The sequence below is a fragment of the Hypanus sabinus genome, chromosome 10, assembly GCF_030144855.1.
Source record: "Hypanus sabinus isolate sHypSab1 chromosome 10, sHypSab1.hap1, whole genome shotgun sequence".
Taxonomy (NCBI): Eukaryota; Metazoa; Chordata; class Chondrichthyes; order Myliobatiformes; family Dasyatidae; genus Hypanus; species Hypanus sabinus.
In genome coordinates this window covers 75,797,433-75,811,116 of record NC_082715.1, presented here as the reverse complement: position 1 = coordinate 75,811,116, position 13,684 = coordinate 75,797,433, and the positions used below count along the sequence as shown (strand labels likewise).

Genomic DNA, 13,684 nt, shown 5'->3' with positions numbered 1-13,684 from the left:
AATGTCAGCTCTTTATTCCTCGCCATGAAGAATATATGGTAACACACACACAATACTGGAGGGACTCAGCAAACCAGGTAGTACCTATGGAAAAGAGTACGGTCGAAGTTTCAGGCCAAGACCCTTCATCAGGACAGATGAAGCATCTTGACCCGAAACATCGACTGTACTCTTTTCCACAGGTGCTGCCTGGCCTGCTGAGTTCCTCCAGCATTTTGTGTGTGTTGCCTGGATTTCAGCATCTGCAGATTTTCTATTGTTTGTGGAAGGATATATGGTATTTTGTTTCAAAATTGTACTTCACAAGAGTCCTTATGGAAGTTACACATGACTTTCAGAAAACACTTTATAAAATCCCTCACAAGGAATTATGTGTTGAATCTGAAGACCATGAATTTGTGGGAAATCTATTGATCTAGAAGGAAATTAATTGAATAACTAGATAGAATGAGGATTAAAAGAGGGAATTCACAATGGTAGGGGTGACTTAAGATGTCATACAGATTTGTTCTGGAGTAACAAAAATTCCTCTATTTGTAAGTGACATAAAATGATTGGTTAGGGAAATATATTACCGTTAATTCAAAGACTGGTTAAATTTTTGGAATGTATATATTTAGACAGCAATACAAGGGATTATAGTATAATTCCTGTGGAAAGCCCTACTATGACTAAGTCCTGATGAAGGGTCTTGGCATGAAACGTGGTTTCTTGCATTAAGAAGAGTTCCTACCCTTGTGTGTATTTGTTACCCTACTATGACTGTGCCACAACTACCCCTTCTGTTCTGAATACTACACCACAGGAAGTTACCATACTTCACCACCCTGGAGTGAGTGCAACAATTTAGTTGAATGTAACAGAGAAGCAAGTGCACAGTGTACATTGCTTTCAAAATTCGGTTTCATAGATATTGAGGTATCAGCCTCATGATATCACTGGTTTAGCACAAGGTCGAGGTCAAACACGGTACAAAATAGGAATACTTTTGAAAATGTCTGTGAGGAGCATTAGGTTTCAAGCAACACTCACCTGTTAGTGTCTCTGGCTACATCTTCATAAACACTTTGCACTCCAATCTCCAGTCGTGTACACCCATAATGCAGCATGTCACTGAGATGGCGTTTCAGACAGTAGTCTGGTCTGGTTTCAATCGTAATCCCAATGCATTTGGTACTGCTACGCTCAGAGTACCTGAAATCAGTTTAGAATCCATTCATCAAGACATGATCAAAAGCAAGGGCTAAATAATAAAAAGTGCCTGTGTCACGGTCACATCTGAACCATAAGCCAGGACCACAAGGTTCACCAAGAAGTCAGTAACAAAAAGGCACATAAATTACATACAAATTCAAACATTTTTCAGGGAAATTAGAGGGGATACTATTTACAGTTAATTACTTTTCTTCTGTTATAATTCTACACTCATATAACTGGCTTGCAATTTGTTGAGATGAGGTGGCCAAAGACCATAAGACAAGGATGCAGAATTAGGCTCCTTGACCCGTCCACTCTGCTGCATCATGGCTGATTTATTATCCCTCTCAAAACCCATTCTCCTACCTTCTCCCTGTAACCTTTGAATCCTGACAAATCAAGAAACCATCAACCTCAGCTTTAAATATATCCAATGACTTGACCTCCACAGCCATCTTTGCCAAATAATAACACAGATTCACAACCCACTGGCTAAAGAAATTCCTTCTTGTCTCTGTTCCAAATGGTCGTCCTTTGATTCTGAGGCTGTGCCCTCTGGTTCTAGACTCCCCAACTACAAGAAACATTCTCTGCACATTCATTCAATCTAGGCCTTTCAATATTTGAGAGGTTTCAATGAGATGCCCCTGCATTCTTCTCAACTCCAGTGAGTATAGTCCCAAAGCCATCAATCATTCCTCATTTCTGGGATCATCCTCTGGTCTGTCTCCAATGCCAGCATATCCTTTCTTCAATAAAGGGCTCAATACTGCTCACAATACTCTAAGTGCAGTCTGATCGATGCCTGTTAAACTCCTATTCCCCATCAGTTCACACTGACAGCAGTGCAGGACTCAAGACTGGTTACCTCTGCAACACGTAAGAATAAAAGCACTGAATTCTGGAACCGAGGTGACAATGATTGTTCTTCACATCAAGGCGGCACTTAACCAAATTTGCCATCGAGGCATTCTGGTAAAAGTGAAGTCAAATGCACCAAAGCGAAGTCGTCCCGGTGGCTGGAATCATTCTGTTCACAGGAAGGTTGTGGTAGTCAGAGATTATTCAGCCCAATCTCAGGACACCTCCAAGGGTTCCTTGAGACAGTGTCCTCGGCCTAACCATCTTCATTTATTTTATCAGTGACCTTGTGAACAAGTGACCCATAATCTCCAGCTGTTGTCTCATTCAACTTCAGTGGAAAAAGCCTGCTTGAATTTACCCTTATCTATACCCCTCAATTTTGTCTACATCTATCAAATTTCCCCTCATTCTCTTATACTCCAGGGAACAAAGTCCTAACTATTCAAGCTTCCACTATAACTCATGTCCTCAAGACCTGGGAACATCCACGTAAATTTTCTCCGTGCTCTTTCAATCTTATTGATGTTTTTCTTGTAGGTAGGTGACCAGAGCTGCATGCAATTCTCCAAAGTTGGCCTCATAAATGTCTTATACATAACATCCCATCTCCTGTACTCAATACTTTGATTTATGAAGGCCAATGTGCCAAAAGCTTTCTTTACAGACCCCATCTATCTGTGACAACATTCCACTTTGAAATGGAAAATAATGTTTTGAGTGAAATGAAGGTCTTGGGAGTTGTAGAAAAAGACAAGAGATTAAGACACAGTTACCTCAAACTCCCTGTGGTATAATACAGCTGCTCTCTTATTTTAGTGCAACTCATTGACAACCCACAAGAAGCCCGCAGAAGTACAGACTGGCAAGATTCCCCATTATCCCCGCCATGGGATGAACTATGACATGGAAGGAAATGGGGCACCAAAATAGCGCAGCATTTAGCGCAACACTATTACAGCTCGAGGTGTCGGAGTTCAGGGTTCAATTCTGTCATCATCTGTAAATGTGTTTACGTTCCTTCCCATGAGCACGTGGGTTCCCTCTGCATGCTCCAGTTTCCTCCCACAGTCCAAAGGCGTACCAGTTAGTAGGCTGATTGGTCACTTACATTGTCCTGTGATTTGGCTAGGGTTAAATAGATGGGTTGCTGGGTGATGCAGCTCATTGGGCTGGAAGGGCTTGATAAATGCTGTATCTTTAAATAAATAAAATAAATAATTTTAATCTAAAATAAGCAATTCAGCTCCCTTTCTAGATAATTTTCACATTTATCACATAATTTCATGTCAGTGATAATAAATCTGATTCTGATTATTATAGCCAACTGTAGTTACTAAGTCCCCAGTCCAGCTATTGGAATGACCCTTCTGTTATTATGTCCTCTCCTTCCAGCCCATTTTCCGCTTGCCTGATTCAATTAGAACATTGACGTAGATTGGGAAATTGTTGCGTTATAACAAAGCAATCATTTGATCCTAAACGTAAAGAACTTAAATAATTGCTGTAATCACTAAATCGAAAAAATACTACCTTGCAATTAAATTGTGCATTTCAATCAATATGTCATCATCAGTTGTTAAGAAACTAATTGAAATACACCAAAGATAAAGTCACCACGAAATATTTCCTGGATATAGACTATAATTGAACAAAGAAAGGTTGCAAGCTTCCTGCAGCATCTTTCCTCCCAGATCACATACTTTTTCAAGGGGTGAAAGAATCTGCAACATCCCAAAACTCAATGTGCCCTCTTCTTTCAAATAATACAACCTCTTTCCCCTGTTTGATTGGGATGTAGAATTGTTACTTTTCTTGTGGTTTAACTTTTCTAGGCTTGCTTGTGTTTTCATACACTCACTGGCCCCATATCTATTAAAGTGGTCAGTGTACATTTGTGGTCTTCTGCTGCTGTAGCCCATCCACTTCAAGATTAAATGTGATATGTTGTCAGCAATGATCTTCTACACACCAACTTTGTAACGCATGGTTATTTGAGTCACTGTCGCCTTCAGTGTCAGCTTGAACGAGTCTGGCCATTCTCCTCTGATCTCTCCAACTAACAAGATGTCTTCACCCACAGAACTGCCACTCACTGGATTTTTCTTTGTTTTTCGCATTATCGTCAGCAAACTCTAGATGTAGGCCTCCGTTGGTCTTGACAGACCATGGATTTGCGCCTTGGAAAGTTTCTAGAAAAATACCAAGACAGCTGTACCATCTGCTGAAAGGTACAGAGAAAAAGTGCATAAAAGTGCTCAAGAGTCACTTGTATTGCCTTGAACAACACTGTTTCAAGCCTGTGGGGGCTGAAATCTGGCCCAGCTCTCTGACAAAAACCAAACTTCCCAAGCTCCCTAAAGCTCGGCAATCACTGCAACCTTCACTTTGATAGCTTTTCGGTCTCCGTTTCCTGTGGCAGTACCCCACTTTCAATCAATTTTCCCAAAGATAATGCCTAAAGTCACCAACAAAGCGAAGGCAGTGAGCTCTGTTAACCCACTGAACAGCATCAGAAATGCCCTTCAACCCATGTTGAGGCTAACTAATTCAAAGCCTAATTAAACAAATCCCTTCTGCCTTTATAATGTCTGTATCTCTCCATTCTATGCATAATCATGTGCCTATCTAAGAGCCTTTTGGTTGCCTCTATGACATTTCCCACACCCTGACAATGCGTTCCAGGAATCCACCACTCTCTGTGTAAAATAAACTAGCCCTGGACATCTCCTTTGAACCTCACCCACTTCTTACTTTAAATGCTGCACTCTAGTTTTAGGCATTTCAACCCTGGTTAAAAGAAACTGTCTGCCTGCTCTGTCAATGCCTCTCATAATTAAGTAATCAAATGCCTATCAGGTCTCCCCTAAGGCTGCGCCACTCCAGAGAATACAACTCATGTTTGTACAATCTGCCCTCTAATCCAGGCAGTATCCTGGTAAACCTCTTCTGCACCCTCCCCAAAGCTTGACATTCTTCCTAGAATGGGCATCTAGAATTCAATGTATTATTCCAGATGCAGAGTTTTATAAAGCTGCAACATGACTTCCTGAGTCTTGAACTCAGCCCCTCAGCTAATAAAGGCAAGCATTCCATTGCTATTAACAATGTACTGTCCCTCTCTGTTCAACTCAGACTCAGACAGTGCTCTGTTCTGCTTAGACTCAGTTCAAACTTTGTTGAAAGTGCACAGTGCAGAGTCTTGAAATAGTCAGTTCTTTGACAAGCTCTTATGGATGTTGCTGCTCAAACTGTGAGCAGGTATTACTGGTGCTGGAATGTGTGGCTGTCCTCAGTTATGTCAGGCTGGTCGTTGATACAAACAACACATTTCATTGTATTTATCGATGTATAAGTGATAAGTAAATGAATCTGAATCTGTCCTGAAGGATGTGTGAGAGGAGTACCCTCTGCTGGAATTATGCTGTTAATGCCAGAAAATAGATTCCCAGTCAATGTCTCAGTCATCCTTCAAAAGAACCACAACCTTGTTGTTCGGTTTGGAGGCTGCATGCCTCAGTGACCCAAAGATCTACGTTGGCTTGAGTCAGGGCTTTATGTGTTGGCTCTTGGTAGGGTCAAGGGATAGAGGCCAGAGCAAGAGAGGTCCTCGGGTCAAGGCTCGGGGCTTCAGCTGAAGGTTAACAACCCTGACAGGTAAAACGAAAGGAAACAGCAATGAAGAATCTTTCTGCATCTGAGTGTGGTATTGTTCCTGAGTCTCCACCCGGGACTTGCAGACTTGTAAAAAGCTACTGGCATGATAAAGCAAGCCCTGAACATCGTCAGATGGAAGACCTTCATTGCTACCCTAAATGCCAGTGGTGTAATGGACACTAAGTAAATCTGAGTCATGCAGATATAGAGAATCTCTATTGGAGAGGTATGACTCTGTGTTACAACCAAGGAAACCTTCCAGGCAAAGGGGTCTTCGCACCTAAGTGCATCAGTCTCAAACTCCAGAGGAGAGCATTTTTAATCACCGATTTGCATATTTTTTTAACATCGAGATACAGCATGGTAACAGCCCCTTCCACACAATGGGTTCAATTATACCCATTGTCCAATTACCCAACTAATCCGTACATTTTTGGAACATACAAGAAAACCACAGCATCTGAAGGAATCCCACACGACCACAGGGCAAAAGTAAAATCTCCTTGCAGACAGTGGCAGAATTGAACCTGAGTCACTGGCACTGTCATTGCATTTCTCTAACATGTTGCCCAATGCTCTTCAGCCAAAAAATAATGAACCATATCAAGTTCATGCACTAGAGGAACCGAAAGAGAACTTACAAATGGATTAAGAGAAACATTAAGAGTAACTAGAAAAAATGGAAAATTATAAATCTTAAATCAGAATCAATGAACAAATAGAATCTACAGATTTGTTATTTTGGTAGCTGAATTGAAAAGTTATCAAAATTTTGATGGTGGCATCTAAAACTGCAGCCTGAATCAATGCTGCAAAATAAACTTTTCTAACAGTTTTAGAATGGTTTCTGATTTCTGATGGGATTTCAGTGTAAGTCACAGCTGAATTTACACATAACTTCAGGTGCCAGTAAAGGAATGGATGGAAAGACAGTACAGATGAATGTATGACTGCTGCAGGGGACAGGATTTTAGGTTCTTGGATATCTTCCACAAACAGTTATCTCCCACCAGCCGTCAGGCTGATCAGCACCATCAGCTATTAAACCACCCCACTACATCCCACATTATGTGAATATAAACTAATCTTATGTACTGCATATATGGCCATAATCAAAAGTTATTTGTACAATGTGTTTTATAGGATTGGTTTTATATTTGTATTTCATGTTTTCTATGCTTCTGTTCTTTTTCATCTCCTCCATTTCAATAAAACTGCCTTCATCCCATTTCCCTGCTGCCTTAACAGGGATGGAGTACCTCTTGACTTCACCTACCATCCCATGAGCCTCCACATCCAGCACATTATTCTCTGTAACTCCCGCTATCTTCAATGGGATTTGACCACCAAACATAAGTTTACCTCCCCTCTTCAACTCTCCACTTTCTGCTGGGATTGCTCCCTCTGTGATTCCCTTGTTCATTCATCCCTCCCCACTAATCTCCCTTCCGGCACTTATCCCAGCAAGCAGAAAAAGTGCTACACCTGCCCATTCACTTCCTTCCCTACCTCCATTTGGGCCCCAAACAATCCTTCCAGGTGACGGCAATATCTGTTGGGACCGTCTGTCATATCCAGTGCTCCTGATGTGGCTCCCTCTGCATTAGTGTGACCCAGTGTAGATCGGAGCACCGCTTTGTTGAGCATCTTTATTCCATTCACAACAAGCAGGATTTTCCTGTGGCAAACCACTTCAATTCCAAACTTCATTCCCATTCCAACATGTTAGTTCAACCTGCTACGATGAGGCCACTCCCAGGTTGGAGGAATAACACCTCCGATTCTGTTTGAGTAGCCTCCAACCTGATGCTATGAATATTGATTTCTCTACGCTTTTGGTAATATCTCTCCCCTCTCCTTCATTTCCCACTTTAGCCCCCATCTCTTCTCCACACTTGTCTTTCACTCTCCCAGATACCCTCCTCCCATGATCCACTCTCCTCTCCATCAGATTCCCTCTACTCCAGCTCTTTACCTTTTCCACCTATCACCTCCCCTTCATCCTCCTTCCCCTCCCACATGTTTTCATCTATCACCATCTAGCTTGTACAACTTCCCCTCCTCCTACCTTCTTATTCTGACTTCTTCCTCCTCCTTCCTTTCTAGTCCTGATAAAGGGACTCAGCCAACAACATTGACAATTTATTCCTTTCCATAGATGCTGCCTGACCAGCTGAGTTCCTCCAGCATTTAGTATGTGCTACACTGGTTTTCCAGCATCTGTAGAATCTATTGTATTTATGACAATAAGCAATCTTGAATCACCGGAATCTTTTCTGGGTCGGGGTGACCTGGACAAGGGGGACAGTTTGGGTCCAAACTCGAGGGGAACCACGATCCTGGCTGGAAGGTTCATTGGTGTTACTCATGAAAAATTTAAACTAGTTTGGCACTGGGGAATGGGAACCAGGTGAGAAAGAGGAGGGATTCAGAGGAAAGTAGATATACTGACCAGTAAATCTGTGAGAAAGGACAGACAGGAGCAAGTCAATGTACACAATGGAACAGACAGGTTGACATGTTTGTTTTAATGCTCAGAGTATTAAGGATACTATGAGTACCCTTAAGGGTAATAAGGGTACCCTCACTGTGCCATGCACAATAGGATGATTTGGCAAATGAATGCTTCTTCTGGGGAAGGTATGACCTGAACAAAAGGACAGGTTACACTTGAATCTGAGGAGGACCACTAACTTTGCAGGCAGGTTTGCTAGACCTGTTGGGGAGGGCTTAAGTTAATTTGGCTTTGGGACAGTAACCAGAGTGATAGGGTTGAAGATGGGGCAGTTGGTATAAGACTAGATGTAGTGTGTAGTGAAACTGCAAAGAAGGATAGGCAGATGATAAGACAAAATTGAAGTGGGTGGAATGAGTTGAAGTGTAACATGAGTGCATAATCAAAACGGGTGATGCATACAGGACTGAAGGTGTTATATTCGAATGCACACAGTATATGGAATAAGGTAGATGACCTTGTTTTCATTTGGCAAGTATGACATTGTGGACACCACTGGGACATGGCTGAAAGAAGATTACAGTTCGGAGCTTAACATCCAACGTTACACCTTGTAACAAAAAGACAGGCAGGTATGCAGAGGGCTTGCAGTAGCTCTACTGGTTAAAAATGAAATCAAATCCTTAGAAGGAGGTGTCATGGGATTGGAAGATGTAGAATCCTTGTGGGTAGAGTTAAGAAATTGTAAGGATAAAATGACAAAGATGGGAGTTATATACAGGCCTCCGAACAGTGACCAGGCCATGGGATACAAATTACAACAGGATGTAGAAAAGGCATGTAAAAAGGGCAATATTGCAATAGTCATGGGGAATTTCAATCGATTGGGAAAATCTGTTTGGTACCGGATCACAAGAGGGAATATGTGGAATGCCTACAAATCGGCTTTTTAGAGCAGCTCATGATGAAGCCCAATAAGGGAAAGGCAATTCTGGATTGGGTGTTATGTAATGAACCAGATTCGATTAGGGTACTTAAGGTAAAAGAATCCTTTGGAGGTAGTGGTCATAATTTTGATAGAATTCACTCTGTAGTGTGAGAGGGAGAAGATGAAGTCAGTGCGTCAGTATTACAGTGAAGTAAAGGAAATTACAGAGGCATGAGAGAGGAGCTGGCCAAGGTTGATTGGAAGGGGACACTAGTAGGAATAGCAGCAGAACAGCAATGGCTGGAGTTTCTAGGGAAATTAGTGCACCCCAAAGATGAAGAAGTATTCTAAAGGCAGGATGAGGCAACCATGGTTGACAAGGCAAGTCAAAACAGCATAAAAGCAAAAGAGATATAATATTGCAAAAATTAGTGGGAAGATAAGGGATTGGAAAGCTTTTAAAAACCAATAGAAGGCAACTAAAAAGCCATAAAGTGAGAAAAAATGAAATAGGAAGGTAAGCTAGTGAATAATATATGAGAAAATATGTTTTTCAGATTTATAAAGAGTAAAAGAGAGATGAGAATGGATATTGGACTGCTAAAAAATTACACTTGAGAATGGCGGACAAACTTAAGTATTTTCCGTCAATATTAACTGTGGAAGACACAAGCAGAATGTCAGAACTGTGAGAGTGTCAAGGGATAGAAGTTGCTTTTACTAAGACAAGGTGCTTGGGAAACTAAAAGGTCTGATGGTAGGTAAGTCACCTGGACCAGATGGACTATACCCCAAGGTTCTGAAAGAAGTAGCAAAAGAGATTGTGGAAGTATTAGTAAAGATTTTTCAAGAATTGCTAGATTCTGGAACGGTACCAGAGGACTAGAAAATTGCAAATGTCACTCCACTCTTTATTTCTATGAGTGTATACCTCAGATAATTATTATGTGGAGATTTGTGACAAATATGACTATATGATATATATGTACAGTATCTGAAACTCATCTTATGGAAATGTTTGATGATAAACTTCAATAAAAAATAAATTACAAAAAAAAAGACATGAAATTATAGAGCAAACACGAGGAAATCTGCAGATGCTGGAAATTCAAGCAACACACACAAAATGCTGGTGGAACACAGCAGGTCAGGCAGCATCTATAGGAAGAAGCACTGTCGAAGTTTTGGGCTGAGTCCTGACGAAGGGTCTCGGCCTGAAACGTCGACAATGAAATTATAGGCCAGTTAGCCTTACTTTATTGGTCGGGAAAATGTTGGAGACTATCATAAAGGATGAGGTTTGGGGTACTAGAAGGGACATGATAAAATAGGCCAATGTCAGCATGGTTTCCGTAAGGGGAAATCTTGTTTGACAACTCTGTTGGAATTCTCAGAGGAAATAATGGCAGGATAAACAGTCCATGGATGTTGCTTTCTTGGATTTTCAGAAGGTCTTTGGCAAGGTGTCATACATGAGATTACTTAACTGGAGCCCACAGTATAGGAAAGATATTAGCATGGATAGAACATTGGCTGATTGGCAGGAGGCAAAGAGTGCAAATGAAGGATTCCTTTCTGGTTGACTGTTAGTGACCAGTGGCATTCTGCAGGGGTCAGTGCTGGGACCTCTTCTTTTAAAATTATATGTCATTGATTTGGATGATGGAATTGGTGGATTGTGGCCAGGTATGTGTATGATATGAAGATAGGTTGAGGGGCTGGTAGTGTTCATGAAGCAGGGAGTCTGCAAAAAGACTGCAAAAGTGGCAGATGGAATGTAGTACAGTGAAGTGTATGGTCCTGCACTTTGGTAGAAGGAATAAAGGCGTAGACTATTTTCTTAATTGGGATACAATTCAGAAATCAAAGGTGCAAAAGGACTAAGGAGTACTTGAATAGGACTCCCTAAAGGTTAACTTGCAAGTTGATTTGGAGAGGGTACACAGAAGGTTCACGAGAATGATTCCAGGAACGAAAGAGTTAGCATATGATAACCAATTTCTGGCTCTGAGCCTGTACTCACTGGAATTCAGAAGAACTAAGAGGGACCTCATTGAAACCTATGAGATATTGAAAGACCTAGACAGAGTGGATGTGAAGAGGATGTTTCCTACATTGGGTGAGCCTAGGACTGGAGGGCACAACCTCAAATTAGAGGAACATCCACTTAGAACAGAAATGAGCATGAATTTCTTTAGCTGGAGGGTTGTGAATCTGTGGAATTCATTGCCATAGACAGTTGCGAAGGCCAAGTCATTGAGTATATTTAAAGCAGAGGTACATTTGTCTGGGTGTCAAGGGCTACAGGAAGAAGGCAGGAGAATAGGGTTGAGAGGGATAATAAATCAGCCATGATCAAACGGTGGAGCACCCGATGGGCTGAATAACCTAATTCTGCTCCTATGTCTTACAGACTTATGGTAAGGGAGGTAATTCAGAGCATGAATCCAAAGAAATGTAAATGCGTGATGACACTTACAGGCTCCACTCAACACTCTTGGGTATGTTGGTTGTTAATGTAAATGACGCATTTCACTGTATGTTTCGATGTACTCATGACAAATAAGCTTGAATCTTGTAGTGATTAAGACAAGTACAATGGTATCAAAGCAGTTTAGTTATGTGTGATGATTACCTGTAATGCTGGTACAAGGATGAGAGGGGTTTGGAAGGATGCAACTAGGAAAAAGGTCAGGTCGGTATGTGCTGGATGGGCTGAAAGGTCTGTTTCTAATACTCTGTGACACTTACTTGACAGCCTCTGCCACGCTGTTGGAGGTGTGCCCAGACAGGGCGTCATGTAGGCTCCGGATGAAGTAATCCCTGTACTCCTCTCCAAGTGCCATGAATGTCCCACCCATCACAATGAATTCGACTTTGTCCACACTGTGGCCCAATTGTTTCAGCTAAATGGATCAGACAGAGTAAATTGTAATAATAGGTTAGTTCAACCAAAAACAATCTAACTTCCTATATGTGGCTATGAGTAAAAATACTTCAATGAAACGGGCTTCAGTTATACTGGCAAACTTTTCACAAGATTCACATGTTCACATTCACAAAAAAACTGAATCCCACATCATATCACAACCACTTTTTTAATGGTACCTTTGGCTAAACTTATCCAGCTTCCTGAAGAAGCATTTATGGGATCTCCCAAGGTTATACTAATCAAATGACGTGGGTGGAGACAGTAGAGAAAATGGAAGGTGATCAAGGTGGGCTGTTTGATGGACCAAGCAAGACAGGCAGGAGAAAATGAAAGCATGGCCAATAAGCATAGCCAAAGGGGGTGGAAAAGGAAGATCTAGTTTTGGGGTGAGAGAAGAGTGAGATCACTAAGAGGAAAATCATTTTAAAAAAAAACAGCTCTTTGTATATCCAGATCACACTTATACTCAAGTATCTCAAATAATGATGAGTCAGAATATATCGGAAGGCGAAGACAGAGTGGATGTAGAGAGGGTACATCCTCTCAGATTAGAAGAACATCTTTTTAGAACAGAGATGAAGTGGGATTTCTTTAGCCAGAGGGTGGTGAATCTGTGGAATTCACTGCCATGGCCAGCTGTGGAAACCAAGTCATGGGGTATATTTAAAGCAGAGGTTGATAGGTTCTTGATTTGTAAGGGTACCAAATGTTACAGGGAGAAAGCAGGAGAATGGGGTTGAGAGGGAAAATAAATCAACCATGATGGAATGGTAGTGCAGGCTCGATGAGTCGAATGGCCTAATTCTGCTTCCACATCTTATGGTTTATAGGAAGGAGAAACTTAGGAACAGGAAGGAGATAGACAACTTAGTGGCATGGTGTCATGACAACAACTTTCCCACAATGTCAGTAAAACAAAAGAAGTGGTCATTGGTATTGAAAATTGTTAATTATTGTCACATGTACTTAGATACAGTGAAAAGCTTGTGTTGGCATATTGTTCATTCAGATCAATTTGTACACAGTGCATTGAGGTAGTACAAGGAAGAACAATAACAATGTTGAATAAAGTGTAACACCAGTGCAGGTAAACAATAATGTGTACAGTCATAATGAGGTAGATTTTGAAGTCAAAAGTCCATCTGGTCATTGACTTCAGAAAAGGGGGCAGGGGGACACTTCCCTGGAGTGTAGAAGAATGAGGGGAGTCTTGATAGAGGTATATAAAATTATGATGGGTATAGATAGAGTGAATGCAAGCAGGCTTTTTCCACTGAGGCTAGGGGAGGAAAAAACCAGAGGACATGGGTTAAGGGTGAAGGGGGGAAAGTTTAAAGGGAACATGGGGGGGGGGGCTTCTTCACACAGAGAGTGGTGAGAGTGGTGGGAGTGTGGAATGAGCTGCCAGATGAAGTGGTAAATGCGGGCTCACTTTTAACATTTAAGAAAAACTTGTGGACAGGTACATTGATGAGAGGTGTACGGAGGGATATGGGCCAGGTGCTAGTCAGAAAAATGGTTTGGCACAGCCAAGAAGGGCCAAAAGGCCTGATTCTGTGCTGTAATGTTCTATGGTTATATGGTTCATGCTCCTGTCTATATCAACTATATTGAAGTTGAGAGTTTCAAGTTCTTAGGAGTAAACATCACCAAT

At 41.4% G+C, this 13,684-nt stretch overlaps 1 protein-coding gene across 4 annotated transcripts in view; it reads right to left on the bottom strand.

Annotated features, from left to right (window-relative positions):
• Window positions 1–13,684, bottom strand: part of elp3 (elongator acetyltransferase complex subunit 3) — a 130,490-nt gene that overhangs the window by 80,612 nt on the left and 36,194 nt on the right. For all 4 annotated transcript variants that reach the window (XM_059982101.1, XM_059982102.1, XM_059982103.1 and 1 more), the window contains exons 7-8: window positions 11,850–12,004; window positions 1,033–1,194 (exon numbers count right to left, since the gene is read on the bottom strand). In XM_059982101.1, coding sequence (XP_059838084.1) covers window positions 1,033–1,194; window positions 11,850–12,004 — 317 coding nt within the window. The remainder of the gene's footprint in view (window positions 1–1,032; window positions 1,195–11,849; window positions 12,005–13,684) is intronic.